Raw genomic sequence first — 21,245 nt, 5'->3', positions numbered from 1 at the left:
AGTTTAAGCACGGAGGAGATTATATCTAACATGTACACAACAGAATATGCCTGAAAATATACACAAAGACATTGTGCACTGGACATTATTGAGTCGACCTTTTGCATTAGTGCAACAAGTGTCGGTCTGTTACAGTGCAAAGAAATGTAATTGATACTGGAGGGGACTGCTGAACAGAGAGAACAGAATTACAATGTTTCAACAAGCAATCTGCTTAGAGCTAGCAGGCTTTAGTATAAGTGCGGGTACATTATGAGGATATCCCAAGGAATTTCCTCAGAAAGTTGGAAAATAACAACAAAAATTCTAATTGCCTGAAGTCACCAATGCTTCCACTAACCCTAATTGGATTAAGTGATTAAGGGGGATGGCTTTTGCTAAATAGCTAGAGAATCGAAATGTGAGACCTGGGCAAAAAATGACCATTTTGAGCAAGGAGGTTATTAAAGTAGCAGTAACTAACCTTATATTACCTAAACTTTTTTTAAAATTATAAACACCAGGAGACTAACGCAAAGCAATTGTAAAGTTGACGTAAAACACCTGTCGATTCCAAAATTAACAAAACAGTGAACATTAGTAAATAATGAAACATTGATTAAAATGCTTTGAAACCTTATGCATATCCAGACATTGCTTTCTCACTGGATATATAATACTGCTTAAGTATTGCATATCATTTCATGGAGCTGGAATCATCCGTTATCCGCTCCAAACGTCCTCATTGCAACTATGCATCTAATTTCTGACCCTGCGCCTCACAGTGTACTTGTCAATGGTGATTAATTTATTTGGCCGACTTTTATTTTGACATGAGCGAATCCAATCGCAGAAATTACCCGCAATAAGAATTCGATTAAAGTTAACAACGTCAAACAAACGCCGACGCCAGCGCATTGCGAGGAATTAGAGCAAAATCAAAAGGCACGCTGGTTCGATTGTAGAGGAGACCCAGCGGGTCGCATTTGTCCTTTATGTCGCAAACAGGTCCTTTTTTGTTTGTATACAGGTAACACAATACACGAGCAAAAAATGAGCAAAGCAAAGAAAGACAAAAAAAAAAGCTACCCAACCATTCGGTGCATGTCGATTCATTTCCATCTGCCCTCTCTTTTCTCTCCGAAAAGCAACCTCGCCAGTTTTGTTTTTGCATAAATTCCGCCGAGCGTTTGCGCTTTCATGCTGATGCTTTCCATTACCTGAACCGCCCCCCCCCCCCCCCCCACCCCCTCCGCTCCTCCTTCCACAACATCCCCAGTCATTGCAGAAGCCTCTGTCTATTGTAGGCGCCTGGAAGACAAGGAAGCTTCCCCCAAATTCACCGAGGTGTGACTCCTTTTTGTCATGAGTAGCCTTTGTTGGTGTTGTTGGTTGTCATTGAGGTCTGGTTGCCGATGGAGCTTCGTGGTACATGGCTGCTGTAAATCCATCAGTGCTGAGACAGGCGATTTTTTTTTGAAGCTGCTAGGTGCTGACATTCCTGAGGAGTACGCAGGCGCGGACAGGTGGCACCCAACACTTTATGACCAGGTGAGATGATCCTGGAGAGGTAAAAGGAGAAATTACTCAACAGCTCGCAGATCTTTTGACGACACCACGGACAACTCGAGGCGATATGTCAATACTGGGCAAAATGGGGGACTGGCAGGTATGCGAACTTATCTATTAACTGCACTCCTTTGGCATTATTACAGAAGTCCCAGTAGCTATTGAAAGTTGCAGTCTGTTCCAGCGGTGCCTAATGTTTTATTATGTAGATGCAGCTCATTGATAAAGCCAAGGAGTTGGGACAGTTACAATTTGTAAAGCAGTCAATGAATCCAAACTTTCTATCAGTATCTGCATTATGTTTACCTGCATGACGTAACTGATACAAACTCTATAAAGTTTGCGGTTGAAAAAAAAAGATTAGATATCCAATTTACGGTACTGCAGGCGAAACTCTTGGTTTAGTTGATTTGTTTGGTTTGGTTGATTTGTTTGAATGGGCCCTGAAAAGGTTAACTCCATAAATACGCCTCAAACCTTTCTGTCGTTTCCCTTTTGCGATTTGAATTAATTTTCCTGTCAGTTTACTATCGCCACGGTGCTCCAGATCCACATAAAGTAGCAGCCTACTGTAATCATCGCCATGTTACAATTTTTCCAAACTTGGAACCAATCACAATGAGATTAAAAACAAGAAAGATTAGCGTCTAGTTCAACATAGCGATTATATGACTTGTATTGGTCTAACAGTTTCTTAGAACAACACCTTTCTTGGGCAAAACAACTATCTGATGAAGGAGCAGCACTCCGAAAGCTAGTGCTTCCAAATAAACCTGCGGACTATAAAATCTTATGTGAATTTTAACTTTGTCCACCCCAGTCCAGCACCGGCTCCTCCACATCATCGTTTTCTCAGGGCAGATTAAATGATGTTAAATTTCATATTTTCTTTTACATTTCATTTTTAACTACTTTTCAGATTGAGGAATGGCAGTTTGTCTGTCAACTACCTTTTCACAAATACTCACGCTGTTTCAGGTTCTTTGGAAATTTTACTTAATAGTCAATAATTTTTACAACGGGATTGAAATAGCAATGGATTTAACTATGTTTAGTGTGTGCGTTAAACTATATTAACTAATAGAGTATCCATTCAAATATATTTCTGTGAAGTTTATGTACTATTTGATCCGTACAAAATGTGTAACCTAATCCCATTGTTTCATGTTTCCTAGATTTTCTGAAAGATTGAAAGTAGTCTGAAATAATGTGATATTGCTTGCGGGTTCCAATTGAAGAGTCATGCTCTCTGTATAATTTCCCAAACATTTGAGTGTATTTTCTAAACTGGAGTTATATAAGCTAACTTTGTTAAATAATTTAAAAGTTAGAACAAGTTTGACGTACCTAAAGTTTTGAAATGAGAAGGGATATTCTGTTTTAGCTGACACAAAAAGGTGTGCACCAAAGATCGTATTTGTTAGATGCTGATTATTAACGCAGGTATTTATCATATTAGAATGTATTGAAATCCATCGTTCTATACAATAAACATAACGACAGCAGCATTCAATCAAAAGTATTTGCTGTACCGTATGACTATTCTCTAGCTTGTTTATGGTTTCTCCCGCAGAACGAAAAAAAAGTCAAAATATCTAAAGCACACGTATGACCAGGTACTACAACGTTGTAGGATAACTGGACCTTAAAAGTCCTCTTCACCTGTGCACCAAGTATGTGAATGCACAAATATCACGTACTTAAACATTGATTTAATAATCAATGCAGACTGCAACAGGTGTTGAAAAGTTATTTTCTTTTTGCCTATTTTGAAAAAGCAAATCGAGCAAATATTTTTGTTAAAAATCCGTAAGGAGAAGATATTATTGTGGTTGATGGCATTTCTCCTCCCTTCTCACACTTTAACGGAGAGGGCTACATTTATTCTAGTCCACTCTAACAAGACCTTGTGACCAAATGAACAGATGTGAATATTTCCCTCACCGCAAAAAAATCGCTGGCATTTCTAAACGAAGTGAACCTTGTTATGGCTACATGTGTATAGAATTACATTTAATTAAAAGAAGTGCAAATTAGGGAAGGGAGGAGCTGGAATACATTTCACCGGTTTAGGCTGCTCAGAAACTGCTCCACAAAAGCAGAAATAAAATCAGCATTATCAACTCTTCTGATAAAAAGCGCTTCCACTCGACAGGAGCAAAAATTTTAATTATTCATTGTATTTGCTATAGCGATCGATTAGAAGTTAATTTCATACATTATTCTCAAATGAAATCACTCACTATGTTCTTATACTCCATGAGTCTGTCAGCACAGGAATGAACATTAAATGATTTCTAAACTAACTAGCATCAGTTTACCTGAGATCAGCAACGTATCAGTTGATAAAAAAGAGGGAGACCTAACAAATATCTGTTCTTCAAAGTAATCGAGATTTGTACACAGGTAACATAGGAAAGCTGCAAGTTCTTTGATTTAAATCAATGATCATGCAAACTCGTTATCTGTTTTAATACGTTGTTATTTTTAAAAGGTTACATCCCCTTCACAGCTCATGCAAGCAGCTTGTTATGAATAAATACTTCACAGTGGAAAGTGAACAAATTAGGGGGGGAAAAACAAATAATTTTTAAAGGTAAAAATGCTGCCGGACTATTTGCAAGCGCCTTAGGAGAACAGAACGCCATCAAGAAAAAAAAGACATTAGATGCGTGATACTTTAATGTCATTGCATTGATAAATTTAAAAATCCAGGTATAAACAAAATATCTTCGCTCTTTAAGACCAAAGGGTGATTGTGACTCCAGCAATAAAAAATATTTTGTATTTAAATTTCAAAGTGTTCAGCCATTTGGAGCGAGGTGTTCTGAATCGGTTGATATGTCGGGCCATCTAATTAAAGACAATAGATTCTGATGACATCTTTGTCCTAGAGCTCCACCAAAAATGGTAATGAAGATTAGCTGAAGACGACGCCTAGATCTGGTCACCCAGATTACCTGGTTTGATAGTTACCCTTACACACTTTCTCACCTTGAATGAAAGACTGCGATGCAACCTTCCGTCTCAATTCATAATTCATCGTCAGTTAGGCATATATTATGATAATAGCTTTAATGAAGCGGCTGTGAAGAGGTTTGCAATACGACGTTAGGTCAAAATAGTTTGCTTTTAAATTCCCTGTTCATGCATGAATTGAATAGCTACATAACAAACATGATTTCCACCTCAATGGTACCAAACCAACAGTCTACACGCTTGTTGTTCAAAGCCTCCAAATATCAAAGAAAGGTGAATGCCGAAAGAAGCTCTGGCGCACAGAACCTAATATCTCACAGATTAAGGAAAAGGGACTCGGCCACCGAAACAATCTAGTAGTAAAATCATCTGATTATCAATGCAATTCAGCATTACTGAGGTTTTCCACTCTGGTAAGCGTAAACGTGGAAATGACTTGCTGAGGGAATGTTAAAATTGCCCCTACTTTACCCTGAATTTTCCTGAGGAAAGTCAGCAAAAAGCAAGGTTATCGGAACCAGCTCGAAATCGGTTTAAGTACATCCATTGTGAAATGGGTTTATTCTAAACTGCTAACTTAGTAAAAGGGCATATGGATGGAAATTGGGTGCTTGATGTGCAGAGGAATATGAAGTTAACAGTTGAATGAAAATATGGGTAATAATTATGTGTTAATAATTATCGTTATTTAATATAATGAAAATGTGAAGAACATGTAGTTACATAGTAAACGATTGAGTTCGGTGTTTCAGCAAGGTTATTACCTTCATTAGAAGGCACAATCAGGTAATGACAAAACAGTGCATGATCTTTGTGTCTGCTGGGAAAAGAGTTAACCAAAGAAAAAAAGAAAGTCACATCGTATTCTGTGCATTGGTACAATGAAAGGTAAAGGGAGGGTTTAACAAGTAACAGAACAAGTAGCTCCATGTACATTTATTAACTGTTGTCCACCGCCAATGTATTTATGTTGACGTCCATTGCCAGGCGGCAGGGCAAGCTCTCTACCTGTGTCCATTGGAGCAATAATGTGGTTGAATGAGTGTTTGGCTGGCGTTCATATGCTAATTGGGCTGTTATTAGCAAGTTACTAAAGAGCTGAGAGGGGAACACGATCGACCATTAGAGGGAGATCTCAGAGCACATTCAGAGCGCTAAACCAACACACACTCTCTGTACAGGACTGTCCGCTCTCTGAGACATCCAGTCAGCCACTTTTACACCAATCCATGAGAATGCTGTGGAAATTAGCGGACAATATCAAATATGAGGAGTGTGAGGTAAGCGATTTCATATTAGCTTCAAAAGAATTAAAATGCAGCTTTCAAAGCCCAGTCGAATGAAAAAAATCAGCTGTGCATCACATCTCATTTAAACCGAATATTGCAAAGTTTATTTTAAACATTAAGCATGTTTCACAATTAAATATTTTACAGAAAAATGTAGCATGTTTAAAACAAATGAAGCACTAAGGCATTCGGCTTAATAATATTGTAAACTAATGCAAACGCCGATTGCAGTGTGCGTACCTCAGCTCTATTGTGTTGCAATAGCTCACGTTTGTAAACAATACAGGAATCGAGAGTTAAGAAACGACGTCCACTAGATTAAGCATGCGAAACGACAAATGTTTAGCCAACCTGGCTGAAAACTTTCGTATACAAATTCTTAACAGAATCCTTAAAAACGGCCGAACTGCTGGCGATGTTTGTGAGAGTCAAGTCAAAATTAAAACATTAAGTTTGCTGCACTTATTGTCATAGAACGCTGTGGAAAAGTAAAAATGTGGTCAAGCGAGGAAAAGGAGTTTACTTTTGTAGTCAATTATCATGAACCAGTCTAAATTGTATATCGGTCTGCGTTTGTTGCTTAAACGTTCGTAATCCCCAACCCCCACCCAACCCCCTCCCCCAAAAAAAACCGCACATGGAAACATTGAAATCTGCACAAAATTGTGTCTTGGTCAAGATGAAAGGTTTTTGTGTTGTTTTTGTGTGGAAATGGCAGAAGGCGTTATAGATGGTTCTGGCTTAAAGGCCGTGATTGTGCCCGGATTGAGAAAGTTGATCTAGAGTTTGCGAGGTAATATTTGGGGAGTTGTTTTGAAGTTGTACAGCCAGTCAAACGGGTTTTGTACAGCAGGCTAGAAGACAGTTCACACCACGGGCTAAACCAAGCAGCCGTTTAGTTTCACTTTATTTCTTTTTGTTTTGAAAACGCGGCGAGGATATTAGAAAAAAAATCCAAGAAAAGTATGAAGAGTCGGCGGGAGCTTCCGGCGGAGTAGGTTAACGATCAGAAGTGAAATCCGTTTGTTTGGAGCCGGTTTCGAGTTGGGTTTAGACAGGAGTTGTTTTTTTAGGATCGCAGTAGGGGAGCAGCTTGCGTAAAAGTGCGTGAAAACGAATGAGGGCTTTGGAGACTCCATAGTGTCTCTGTCGCTCCCTCTGTCTCTTAACTTTTAACCCATTGCACGATGGATCAGACTACTAGTGACCCAGGATCAGGGCAGCAGTCACCTCCGGATAAAGAGCTGAAAAGGAAGAGAGCTGAGAGCGCAGGTAGTCGCTCACCAGCCAGGAAGCGAGTGGCCGCGGACATGCCTTTGGCGTTTGCTGGATTCTCACACGATAACGAGGTGCAAATTCCTTCCCGCATCACTCTCTTTCTCTCTCTTTTTCCTTCCCCTCTTTCTTTCTCTTCTCTCTCTCCCCCCTCTGACTCTCACCATTCCTTCTCCCCTTCCCTCTCTCTCTCTCTCACTTTCGCATGCCCTCGTTCACTTGAAAATGTTCTCTTCTTCCCTGTGATTCGTCAGAAGCAGCAATGTGTGCCCCTCTATTCTCTCTCTCTCTCTCTCTCTCTGATTAGATACACTGATTCAACGGACGTCATTTATAACAGACACAGCTTTTAGTTGCTTCCTCGCTTCACGCTCGATTTCCGACCATTCTCCCCTTATTAAGTATTCGTGTAATATTAATAGTCATGAATATCTGCTATTATGTGCTGAGTGAAGCCACGGCTCGTCCTTAGAGGAGGAGAAAGAGAGAGAGAAAAAAAAAGTTTGAAAAATCTACCGACGTGACGCCCTGAAACTAGACACAATTCTGATCATTTTTTTTTGTTTGTGTGTTGTTTCCCAATGAAGAAATTGTTCAAGTTCTGATGGATTCGCCTGCCTTCCTCCTGCATGTGACTCCCCGGCGTTGTGATCGTGTTGTAGTTGTATAGTACTGGACTGTTTTTTCCAATTTTCCACCTCTAGGTCTCTCTATTTTTTCCCCCTGACGAACTCAGATCAGACTGCCCGCAGATGTTAGTGCACAGTTTCTCGGCCATGGTGAGTTTCAGTGAGATGACACTAAATTTAAACCGAGCCCCCGCCCCCTCCCCCCCCCCAAAAAAAACTGATAGCACTTTCGATTTTGAAAATAAAAAAACCCTAGCCTACCTCTTAGGAGGATAATATTTTGCTGAATTCTACCCCGTGTGATAATTTACAATGACGAATATCGGCAGTAAAACGTACGCTTACCACCGCCAATGAAAGTGTCATGCCAGTGATGTTTCTTTAAAGAAAATAAAATACTTTTTTTTGTTTTAATGCAACTTTACATGTCTGATTTCGTTGCAGGACCGGCACGACGGCACGAGCAATGGGACTCCACGGTTGCCTCAGTTAGGGACGGTCAGCCAGTCTCCGTATCCGACCGCCCCGCCGCTCTCTCACACTCCCAACACGGACTTCCAGCCACCCTACTTCCCTCCTCCGTACCAGCCCATCTACCCGCAGTCGCAGGACCCCTATTCCCATGTGAACGACCCTTACTCGCTGAACTCGCTGCACCCGCAGCCCCAGCCGCAGCACCCGACCTGGCCTCAGCGGCAGAACCAGGAAGCGGGCATCCTTCACCAGCCCCGCGGGCTGCCCCAACTCGCCGGCCTGGACCCGCGGAGGGAATACCGGCGGCCCGAGGTCCTCCTCCACAGCACCCATGGACTCGAGTCCGGCCTCGGAGATACATTGCCCATCCACAGCATCGCACACGCCATCGAGGATGTACAGGTCGGTTGCCTGCAAACCTTTTGCTGTTCTTACGTTATACTGCTGCCTTGAGTTGCAATTAACTGTTTTCGAATTAGGGGAAATTCTCAACTCCTTCCTCAATCGCACCCCCCACTGCTGGCAAAATCTGCTTTCGTGCACCCTGCATCTGCTTAAGATTTTGAAAATAAAATCGACATGTAGGGATATCTGTCGTATTTGGATCTCTTTTTAAATTGCCAATCAGGCGAAACAACTCTAAATTTATTTCTTTTCCAAATACCCAATATATATCAGCGTTATGTGATAACGTGCATCAAATGAGAACAAATTTGTCGTTTGCGTTGTTAGAAATATAAATTGCATCCTCCCTTAATTAAATCCAGCACTTGCCTTTTAACGCTGTCAATTTCTCTCATTCATATAAACAGTTTGGAATAGAGTAAATCAAATTGTGTGGTGCGCCTTATTCAATATTTCAACTTTGATAAAACAGATTTATCCCAATCTGGACTCTGCCAAGAGCTGCAAAATTGAAATAATTAATTTTAAATATATACATAATGCTGAAGATGTTTTAATTCCTCCCTCCACCCCGCATCCCAACGAGAAAATAAGAAACCGTTTATTAGCTGTGGCGAGTTACAAAGACCTGGTTTCAATGCCTGTGGTCATTGTTGAGTTACAGAAACGAGATTGCAAAATACAAAAGGCATGCGTCCATTTATACTAAATTGTTCGTTTTTCAGCGCCGTGGTGAACTGTGCTTTTGAATTATATTATAATATGAACGGGCTCCTTCAGCAATAATCTGGAATAGTTATTAGTGTGTTATTACTTACCTTGCAAACAAAGGATGCATATTAATGCGGAATGAAAACCATCCGCCCTCTTGGTAGCTGCATTTAAGGCTATGCTCACACCCCCTCCCCAAATGTTACTCTTAATTTCGTTTAAAAAGTGCCGATTTTAAAGCTCTCGTAAAATATTCATAAGCAAGAAACCGTCATGCATTCATTTCCAAACAAATACTCATTATGAATGCTTAGAGCGATTGAAAGCTGTTCAACATTCTACTTAATACCTGCGGCAATACTTCACCGAAATGTGACTGGCTCTTTAACACACACACACACACAATCTGCTGTAAACAAGCTTACAAATGCAGCCTTAACTGTATGATATGCGTCCCCACTACTTTAGGAGAATATTTAACAACAAAGGCATAATCTGCTCACAAAAAAGGTGCTACATAGAGAAGAAGGGGAGAGAATAAAAGTCTAAATGGTTCAGTTTGTTTTGGTGCGACTGTGTTTGTGTGATACCGGAATTAAAAAGTCTTTGCCTTAGTAAAGTATTTGGTCGGTGCTTTGTGTTTCTGTGATGTGTGGGGAATCTGCCGATCTGGTTTTAGAATGCAATGATTATTGATGCTGATTATTGAAACCTCTTTTAACACTCTGGTGTCAATTGTTCAGATTGTCCAAGTGGTGCCAATTCTGTACATCTTTGTGGTGTTGCGAGTGGGTGTTAAACGCTTTTAGCCACCATGATCTTTTATAATACTTGCATAAAACCATGCAGCCTCCCAGATTAAATTATTTTTCTAAAAAAAATACAGACCTGATCTTAGTCATGAAAAAAATCAGAACCCCGACAAATTCAGTCACTTTCCGGGTCGTTTTGAATGTATGGTTGATGTGGACAGAGTGCCAACATTAATTTAAGCAGCCGATTCAAAATTAGTTCGACTTAAAATCAAAAATCACTCGGGGCAAGTTGCGTGTGAATGGTTGAACCACGTTTTGAGAAGAAAGGATAATGGAAACTCTCCCAATGATGTGATGGGGAACTAGTGCTAGCTTTAGATGCGGAGCATATCATAAATAATAATAAAGAGAAAAATCAAAGCTGCATGAATAATGTTAGATGGGTCGCTGACATTGCAGCGGCGATCTGGAAGTGAGTGTTATTTGTAAATGAACTGATTGTTTTGCAGTGATTGCCAATCGCTCAGTCTCAGTAGAATTCAGGTTCACTTGGCGAACATATTCCGACGCTGTGCTGCATGTTGATGTTAAAATGAACAAACTTGCTTCATTTAATAACAAGGAAAAGCTGAGGGTTTTGTTTTACTGTAAAATATCTGCTAGGGGATGGTCATCAGAACGACTTCCCACCCCCTATACAAACACATACATGCAAGATACATATTATACAGCCAAGTTATCAAATAAATAAATCTCACAACTTCACTTGTCCCATCAAGCCCAGAAATCCATTCATTAGAACAGGGGGGAAAATAGTGTTTCGCCTTATGCAAATATTGGACAAAGAGCGGGAATTATCATTCCATTATGACAATGTATTGTCATTTTTGTTCAGAAGAATCAACCAGGCTCTGAATAGATTCTTACAACTTCTGACATGGCTCAGTTTCATGCAGTTCTTGCCATTCTAAATGTCTGCAGTCTTTATTTCCGCAAGTTTACGGTAGTATTCTTTTTCTAAATTCCGTTTCAGCATGTTGATGACCAAGGTATTAACATCCAGGACCATACCGTCATTAAGAAAGGCAAGTTGCTTTATTTAATCTTCTCATCCAACATGTTTGCACAGGCGGTACACAGCTCACCGAATCTTGGCTGCTTTTCTCCAGTTTATTGTGTGCAACATCTCATGTCAAACTAAGAAACAGCCATGATGGGTTGCAGGAGAGTTGTTTCTGTTGTTATTGGTCTTGGGTTTCGCGAGAGGAAAATATCCTGTCTGTACATCTCAGACTCCGAGCGTTGGTGTGGGTTTAAGGAATTCCTTACAGTCGTGCTCCTTTAATGAGCGAAGGAATTAGGGAGGGTATAAATCAAACCAAATGCCTGAACTTGCAGAAGCAATTATACTGTCGATTGGCGTTACATGCTTTTGAGGGTCTGGTTAGTCATGTGCATTTAGACGTGTATTTATTTCTGTGGGACACTGGTTGGGAAATGTGCATTCTTAACTTAGCCATCCCAAATAGTCTGCTGCTTCCATTGCTAAGTTGCTACGCGGTTGTTTTAATTCTGAGGATATCGAAATCGAATTAATGTGGGTACAGATTATGCACTGTAAATGCGTAGTAATTCATAAAACTGCAGCATACGATTAAATGGCTTAAGTTTCATCTTTCTACTTCTCCAGGTTTTGTCACGTCAAATTACATGTGCAAGGGATAAATCTTAAGAGATGCTCTTTCCACGTCGACATGATAATTGGCTCTTTTATTAGTAATCTCAAGAGTTCGTTTAACTCCTATTGTCTCTATTAGCCTCCCCAGAGCTATTAATGTCACAAGTGATCTATCCGGAACTAGAAGCTCGACGTCTTCAAAGATCCAGAGTAGATTTCCAGTGGCATGCAGAGAAAGCCAAACCAGGGCACTTGATTACACTGTAAAGACCCTTTTGTGTGTGTGTAGGGAACACGTGCAGGGCAATATTTATAGGAACCAAGTACAGAGTCTCTTAAGACATATTCCAGACGGCTAACCAGTAATAAAAACGAACAGTTTCTAAATAATTTGTGGGGGAATTTAGCCAGTCAGTGGACATGTTACATTGTTTAGGTCTCATAGTGCATTGATAATCAGAGCTACCCAGATGTTCATTTTAAGCCTAACCGCACTCTCTTAGCTCTGAACAGTTAGAGCTAACCATCGGCAAAAGCCAAAGCTATTTCACGAAAACGTCAGCGTTAATTTTCTGTGAATCACTATCGCGATTCTTTTTAGTCGATTTATTTTCGCAATGAATTGATAAGTTTGGTTTGGAATTTGGCATGTTGATGTTCCACTGTATATAGTATGCGTTCGTTCTGTAGTCAAAAGCAGTGCTTATTTTACTCGCGTGTTTAGATGTAGGGTAGAAGAGCTGGTGCAGAATGTAACAGGATCGAATTAGCTTGAGAATAAAACAGAATAACATCCTCCAACACGTCCTATTATTGTAATATTTATTCTATTGGGAAATAAATGCATACAAGTATATATTATCTGAACAAATAACTAAGTGTGAAAATGAATACAGTACAATGCAAAGGGATGCTGGGAGTTTTAAAGGGTAACTGGAATAGATTAGAATATGTATTTACTCTTGACTTGTAACATAAAGCATCTACTTGCGTTCCATTGAAACACAAATTTTCTATTACACAATGGAAATGATTTCACTATGACATTAACTGACATTGGCATAGACAGTAAAACGCGCAGTTAACAACATAACTTTGGGAAGACCGTCTTTATAATAAAAAAAGGTGCAATTCGATCTGAATGTCTTATATTTTGCACAAATGATCAGATTTCATTTTATTTTAGTTTTTAAAATGCACAATCTAAAGTCCAATTCAGTGGAGAGGACAGTTTGCAGCAATGTGCGCAGCGATTGCTGCTTATGACGGCCATATATCCTAGTAATGTGACAAAGGCCCCGCTTTATTATCGACTCTTTCATCGAATCTAATCCGAATCGGTCCAATTGAATTGTTTTAATATATCGTGCAGAGGTTGGAATTGTTGAGTTAGCGGGGGCCACAAGTACAGAGAGTTGTAAAGTGGCCATCTATGTTAGCTGATGGACATGGCAGATGTGCGCTTTTCAGGGGATGGCTGTTGATTTGTCTGATGGTTCTGTTTCAGGTCCCATGTCCCTATCTAAGTCTCACAGTGGGGCTGTCACCTCGATCTCACTCAATAAAGACGGGCTCTTTGGCGGGGTTGCGAACCCGAACGAGGTGTTTTGTTCAGTTCCGGGTCGCCTCTCCCTCCTCAGTTCAACATCAAAGTACAAGGTGACGGTGGCGGAAGTGCAGAGACGCCTGTCTCCGCCCGAGTGTCTCAACGCCTCGTTACTGGGAGGAGTGCTTAGGAGGTGAGGGCTACTGGTGCGTTGGACACCCTCCTACACATTTCCGCTTCAGAGATGGATAGGCCAGCACACACATCAATGAAAATTCCTTTTTAATACATCTGATTGTTAAATTATTTTAGTAATGCTACCAGTATTTATTTTCAGTCTTTGCTAATTGTTTTTGTTCTCTATCTAACCCTTAAAGGGCAATTATCACATTTTAGACAGAGTAGTTAACACTTGCACTGCAGATTGCCATTCTTTTGTATTCTATAAACACATGTTCCTTTGGGTTGCCAATATATCAAAGGCACTGAATACTGTAATAAACTAAACATATTTCATTTTTAAAAATTATACATATATTCTTTACAATTTAAAGTAAAATGCTTTTGGGACAGTCTTAGAAAGGACGTGTTCCTCACAAATTGCCTCACAGTGTGGACGAAAGTAAGACCAAACACAAATGTAACATCAAATTCATTCAGAATCTATTAGATTATTCTGAGATTTGGATTGTTTAAAGAGAAAAAAGAAACAGTGAATTTGATTGCATAGCGGAACTACACTCCATTTGAAAATTGCTTCGTAATTCCAAAATGTGAATTTTAAAAATTTCGTTAATGCAAGTCTAGAACAAGAATATTATTAAATATCTGAAAGTAATGTGTAACAGGACGTGCATCCATTTTCAATTTAACCAAGAGCTCCCCTTTTTCTTAATAGGGCGAAATCTAAAAATGGAGGACGGTCTTTAAGAGAAAAATTGGACAAAATTGGATTAAATTTACCGGCAGGCAGGCGCAAAGCTGCTAATGTAACGCTGCTAACCTCACTTGTTGAGGGTAAGTAAACTTTATTGCATTTTTCTCTTATCTAAACTGAGGCGAGCTAATAAACGTGGGTTGTTTCCAGTCTGGTACAAGAGCGGGAATTTGTTTTTGTTTGCGAAGCCACGTGCCTTTATGTAACTCACCAGCACCAGCCATTGCCTCGTGTTAACCCATCAACGTGGCACAGAAATAAACAAGCAACTGAACATTGTACTGTCTGAGACCTAGTATATACATCACGCATTGTGCAAGGTTATTAACTATATAGCCTGGCTTGACCAGACCAGATACAGCCAGAGGATGCTTGTTGTGAGCAATGTGGGCAGGTTGTAAGAAAAAAAACTTTTTTGTAAAAAAAAAGGAGGTGGTTGTATGAATTGATTTAGACATTTGTTTACTAATGACTGAAAAATCTTCCAGTGAGCGAGAAGCTAATGAGAAATCCTAAACCACAGATCTGTTAATTAACATGCTGGATTCAGGATTGGTGAGTAGTGTAAAAAAGACTAGTGTAGATCAGGCATCACAGCAAGTTCAGTACATAGGAATCTTCCATCATCTAATTTGCAGAGAAAGAGAGAGAGAGATAATGAACAGATTATGCTAAAACATTATTTTGATTAGCGGAGTAGAGAATACAGTCTCCCCCATCTGATTTATTTCTGTTTTTCATTGGATGCCTTAAGTCTGGTCTAAGAGTGAAATGCGTGGTTGTATCTGTTTGTAATTGATGCTCATTGTGTGCGGAGTAAAGGTTGTAGTGCCGCCAGAACTGTGTTGAAAACGGTCCTGTGTGTCAGGGTCTTGTGGAGAGAGGTTCTTAAAGAAAATCATTACTTTAATCTGATTATGGTTCTGGGTTATTATGAGCCAGGAGTGGATTCACGCGTAGATGGTTTGCTGATAAATGTGTGACCAGTTGGATTTCTAAGGGGGCAGGCTGTTGGACTGTGTCCTGTTGTTATTGTTTATGATCTGTTCGATTTTATGGAAACGAGTTACTGGACTGTGCCTTTGAAGCACTAATTGGCGCATGCGTCCTTCCGGAGCTGGCTAATGGCAGGAAGCCCTGCAGTAAAACCCAACTGGTTCAGGAAATTAAAACCAAAGGCTTTGAAATCAACAAAAAGACAGGGTTCTAGAGAATGATGTATTCTAACTGTTCAAGAGGAACAGACATATTTTTATACATATATATAATTTGTTATTTGTAAAGAATGCATATCTTTCAAAATGTTCACGTATGCAATACTTGTACTTTGCAAAACCATGCCTTTATTGATTATATTGACCAGCTGATTGCTATTATATATAAAAAAAGTAGTGAATCGCTCCCATTGCCAGTTCCTTCTGCTGGACTGTATTGAACTGCATGGGCACTTAGTTTGAATCGTGTTCCTTTTAACTGATTTTTTATTTGTTATTTTTCTGCCTGGTCAATGGACTGTTTCTATTCTCTTTGGCCGCTGCGGTTGATCTCCAAACCGTTCTTTTATTTAAACAATCGGAACAAGTTCAAATATATCCACACAACTCTTTTTTTACAAAGTGTTGTCCAAGGCCAGTCTAGGTCTTGGGAACCATTCCGATATAATGTTTCCTTATAATGTTTATGAGCCAACATGTGAGAGATTGCAAACGGCCATTGCAGTACTGTATTACCAGAACATGTTTTGGTATTTAGTTGCTTTGGGGTTTACAGAACATAGGCTTAAGTGCAAGAGGATGTTGTAGAGACATGGCTTGGACTGGTACTGAAGGCATGACAACAAAAGAGATATTGTCAACTTATTTGATATTCTATCCAGTTCACTGCTTAGCTCCTCGTAATGTCGTTAAATGACTCACTGGAGCTTTCCGATTTTTTTTATTGCATGCTTCAAATATTTAGTTTGTGACAAATGGTACTATGAGAGTTCCAGCAGGGTACTTTTGAACTATTTCTTCCATTATGATGACTGAAAGAAACCCGGAGTGCAGCATGCGGATGTTAGTTATCCTGTAATACAATCTAAATATTTAAAGAGACATTACCATTTTTTTGCTGCTGGGCAGTACCATGAGAAAAGTGATCGTTTTGAACAAACCTGCAAACAATATGGCTTGCTACCTGCCTTATCTCAGTCATGTCATTAAATTTAATCGACTTAATAAATAGCCCCAACCAAATTTCAATAATGCAAGTAAAAAGGCAGCCATCTTTTATACGGCTATAAAATGGGTCTGAGCCACTTAAAATGTAATATGTCCAACAATTCTATTAAACATTTTGAGAACGGTTGCTGGCATTAGCTCGCTTGTTAAATCAATTTAACGTTATCAAAACCAAATGCGTTTGAAAAAAAAATAAAACCTCTACCTCCATTTTGAACATTGCTCTTCATTCCCCTGCCCAGGTGAAGCTGTGCACCTTGCCCGAGATTTTGGTTATGTTTGCGAAACAGAATTCCCAGCCAAAGCAATAGCTGAATATGTCAACCGGCAACATTCCGACCCGAGTGAACAAGTGACACGAAAAAACATGTTACTTGCAACAAAGTAAGTCTTTTTTTAAATTGAAAACTTTAGCTGAGTTCTTTTCCCCCATGTGGATTTTGCTCTGCTGTTAATTGCTGGCACATGGTGTGCGGGAACAATTCAGAATTGAACAAGGTGAATATCCTAACAGTGACTATTTGTTTTCTGACAAGTGCTTAGAAATAAGTGATAGATGGTAGAAGCTTTAGCTGCGAAATCTGAAACAGTGGTCGATGTCAGCCCAAACCAGGCCCTCACACCTGGTGTATACTTGTATTATCAGTATTAATTGTATGATCCGCTGCTGTCAAAAGCAGCGCCGCCTCAGTTGGGGTCCAGTGTTTTCACTGTCAGAGGATTGAAACCACTGTCATTTTGTGAGGTCACACATCACAGAGAATTACTTAAGCCATAATATTTTGCCGGCAGTTAATAAACATTATTTAGCAGTGGGTTGTAGCCGAACTGCTTGGATGAAAAGGCATGTGTGAAAAGTAAATTATCTGCGACGAAATGTTGAAGGTTTTGTTTTCTCTTTCCCAGTGTTGTTTTCTAGCCTTTAATTAAGAATTTGAAATGTCACCGAAGGGCATTGTGGTGCAGAAGTGTTGGGAGGTTGGTGCTGCAATTTGTACAGAAGGCTGTACGCCCACTGAAATAAGCATTCCTTCAGAAGATACAGCACAAAACACCTAGAAATAGGGTTTACATAATTCTGGCAAATTACAAAACAGACTTACTCTTTCTTTATAATAAAATTTCAAACATAACTAGTTTCACACACTGTACTATCCTCAAAGCTACACACATGTGCACACACGTCTGGTATTACCTCGGTTTGTATACTCCAAATATAAGTGATGATTTCACCCTCATTATACTGATCTTTCTTAAGAGTGGCGTGTTGTTGAGCACTTTTGGACATTACCCCTCTGTATTCGATTTTCCAATTTGGCTTTAATGAATCAAATTGCTGTGTTTATATTATTTTGGGTGGGGTACTCCCAACACATCAGCAACCTGCATGGGAGACAAAGATTACTTCTGACTCTGCAGCTCTGACAATAACTTGATTGTCACACAATTGCGTTCTGGTATGAACATTTTAAACTGGGAGTTGAGCTTCGGTGTACTGAGATCTTGTAACAGAATAGTGGACATAATATTAAATGGCGTGCTGTTTTGTTGCAAGCATGAAAGTTAGATTTGGGAAGAGGGATGTTGATAAGCATGACCACCACTTGTACTTTCCTTGCGCAATTGTGTGTTTCCAGATAACATTTCGATATCGGGCTATTGAAGTGAAACTTTGTCGTGATGAATGTCATTTTCGCGCAGAACAATAGCCTATGGTCCATTCATTTAAATGGAACAGGCTTTATCCAAAACTTGGTTTAGACATTACGTTAAAAAATTGTCCATTTCAATTCGGAAAAGAAAATGTATGTACAAGGCATTGGCGCATGATCAAGGAGAAGCACTTGTTAATTTGTACCTGTGCCATGTTTAACCAAGTGGAAGAGCAGAACTTTTCCGGAAGTTAACTTGAATGCAGTTTAAAAGGACAATTTGCTAATAAAAGCTTGCCGTCCACTCTCCCCCGGAGATGTACAGTATCTTAAACACTACAACTTGTTCTCTTAATATTACAGACAAATCTGCAAAGAGTTTACAGACTTGCTGACTCAGGACCGATCTCCTTTGGGGAATTCTCGGCCAGCCCCGATCCTGGAGCCTGGCATTCAGAGTTGCCTCACTCACTTCAGCCTCATCACACACGGCTTCGGGAGCCCGGCTCTCTGCGCCGCCATCACCGCCTTGCAGAACTATCTCACCGAAGCACTCAAAGCCATGGACAAAATGTACATGAACAATACTCCCAACAACCACACGGGCGAAAACCCCAGTAAAAGCGGAGACAAGGACGAGAAGCACAGAAAGTAATGGGATAGTTTAAAAAAACAAGTACAATTTCGTAAAAAATAAATAAAATAAATAAAAGTTGTCATATAGATGTGACTGTTTCTCCCTCAACCTGGAACCCGGAGCCTTAGCGAACAGTGCAGGCGATGAAGAATTTTGAACTGCTTTTGAAATGACACGAAAAAAAGTTTCTGAACTTTTTACCAAGTTAAAACTTCATTCGACTGCCTCCTGATTGACATAACCCCCCGTTGTTTATCTCTGTTAAGGTTGTAGTCACAATCATTTAAGGAAGGTAACGAGGACACATTTTATCAGTATTGTGAATAAACCTGCACAGTTCCTCTGTCATAATCATCGTTGTAGAGAAAAAAAGTCCTCTAAGGTAACGGTCAACTTGAACATTTATTGCAACTTGCAGTCCGCGGTATAACAAGGGAAACAGTGTTCATGTATGTATATATTTATTTATGTGTAATTTAATGGGAATTGTAAATATGGTGCGTCTGTTTAAGCCTTTATTTTATTTAACTGGTGATATCGTTTACCTCCTGTTAGTGGGTTTTATTCCTCATCAACCACAGTAGTTCTTTCCGTGATTTTTATGGTACTTATTTAGAAAGGTATTGGGTAAACTCTGGGATACACATTTTAGCCCTCTGTAGCATGTCGTGGCGATAAGCAGTTGAACAAAATCCAAGGGGTTGGTGGGGGTGGGGGGTGGGGGGGGGGGGGGGGTGGGGGGCTCTGAGTTTTATACAAGCATCGAAATTAGTTTATAATACCACAGAAGTCCGAATTTTAAAAAAAAAGTTAAGATCTTAAATGAAAGAAGCATCTGCGATGCTTTTTTTTTGTGTTTTAAAATACCCCACGTGTTGTGACAAAGGAATTACCTGACACCATGTCCCCTTCCCTCCTGACAGAATCACAGCAATAAACTGATATTGTCTATAGAACGGTTTAGTATTTTATTGTTGAACTGACAGCATTTGGGACGACCTGATACCTTGTATGTCCGCTGGCCAAATTGGAAGCAGTTTTTAGCTGTATTATATAGAGTTGTGTTGGCAATAGTTTACATGCCTGTCGATGTATCATAGTCCTTTGTTACCCAGATAAATAAATATTTGATACGCTTTATGTCGATTTTTTTTATTCAGTAGCTGTCTTTGCCCAGGCGTATTTTAACTTGGCAGTCTTTTCCTCCAGCCCTTCAGTATGCTTTTGCAGTAATTGGGTTTAACTCTCCCTTGACAATTGCTCCCCTGCAATAAGCAGCTGAACCCATTGTTTCCCTCAAGTATAATAAAAAATCTTGAACTTTCAAGTTAGAGTTGAGCAGGCTCGCTCTGGTAGGTTATTGAGTCATACTCAAAATAAATGATAAACCAGGCTGGGGCGGGGTGTGTGTGTGTGGGGTGAGGGGGGGGGTGGAGAGAAGGGAAGGGTTGGGTGGGTGTTGGTGGTGGTGAGGTGGAGTTGATGTAGAGAGGGAGAGAGGAAAAAATAAGATGTATTGCTAAGGTCTTCAATATCCTGAAATAATGTACCTAATGATGTGACAAGTCAGTAAATAAACCTCGGAGATTTTCGTGATGCTTTACTTACCAAATGTCAATTTGCTGTTTAACTCGTTATCAACCCTACTTCAGCGTCGGCATTAAACAGTTTTGCTTTACGGAATAACAGATAATCTCAATAATGTTAATATTTTCCCCAGGTTTTCCTGAGAGTCGAGCAAATATGTTGTGAAATGTTATGAACCGTTTACAGTGTTTCGTAATAAGTCGGCGTTCCCCAACACACACATTGTTTTGTACGTGCTTTTTTTTTATTGTTATAGTACAGTGCACCCAATAGGTTTAACACAGTAAGGTTGAAAACGGCATTACCCTTTTTATATTGCATTTTTACAGGCTGGATGATTCGTGAATACAGAAATGTACACGCTATGCACACTAATGTTTTCCAGCTAAAAGATGGAATAAGCTTTTGAGATAAGGGAAGTTTAAGAAAATATAAACAATCTGGTCGTTTGGACCATGTTGACTGCAACGTTTAATTATTCTTTGTCAAATGCAAGTTAATTTGACTGTAAATGATAAACACTGAAATTCTAAGCCTGATAAACCAGTTAGTGTGTGTTTTTGACAGAAATGAAATGCACAATACTAGCAGGTGAGGTGAAGCGTTGTCTATCAGGGCTGTTTTTCTTGGCTAGGTCTCAGAATGTGTGTGGGATACTGTACTTACCTCGGGCACAATGGCATTCATAAACAGTGTTTCAAGTCTGCTGTTTATACAGAGAATAGACACAAAGCCCATTTTTTAAAACATCAAAGTATATTTATTAAATGCTAAATGCAACGTCAGAGCAGAGGTGTAAATCCACGGGAAACATATCTTAATTTTAAATAATGCTGAGTTGACAAAACGACAAAATTAGCATCTGTGTGTATGTGTAGTTTAACAGAACGTGACATTTTAATATTGGTCTGAGTTGATCGA

At 39.6% G+C, this 21,245-nt stretch overlaps 1 protein-coding gene across 8 annotated transcripts; it reads left to right on the top strand.

Moving 5' to 3' along the window:
* The first annotated feature begins 1,300 nt into the window (after nt 1-1,300).
* On the top strand, nt 1,301-19,442 carry tfap2a (transcription factor AP-2 alpha). Of its 8 annotated transcripts, XM_072570822.1 has the most exons (9): nt 1,301-1,648; nt 5,709-5,807; nt 7,796-7,870; nt 8,165-8,596; nt 11,099-11,150; nt 13,251-13,482; nt 14,188-14,306; nt 16,691-16,832; nt 18,464-19,442. In XM_072570822.1, the coding sequence occupies exons 1-9, from the start codon at nt 1,616-1,618 to the stop codon at nt 18,753-18,755; spliced, it is 1,476 nt and encodes a 491-aa protein (XP_072426923.1). In that variant the 5' UTR covers nt 1,301-1,615; the 3' UTR covers nt 18,756-19,442. The 8 variants fall into 8 exon arrangements, with proteins under 8 accessions (XP_072426923.1, XP_072426926.1, XP_072426928.1 ...); XM_072570825.1 differs by lacking the exon at nt 7,796-7,870; XM_072570827.1 differs by lacking the exon at nt 5,709-5,807 and having other exon boundaries at nt 1,302-1,648.
* Nucleotides 19,443-21,245: the final 1,803 nt, after the last annotated feature.

Source organism: Chiloscyllium punctatum, chromosome 5 (genome assembly GCF_047496795.1).
Source record: "Chiloscyllium punctatum isolate Juve2018m chromosome 5, sChiPun1.3, whole genome shotgun sequence".
NCBI lineage: Eukaryota > Metazoa > Chordata > Chondrichthyes > Orectolobiformes > Hemiscylliidae > Chiloscyllium > Chiloscyllium punctatum.
This window is presented reverse-complemented; position numbering and strand designations above follow the sequence as displayed.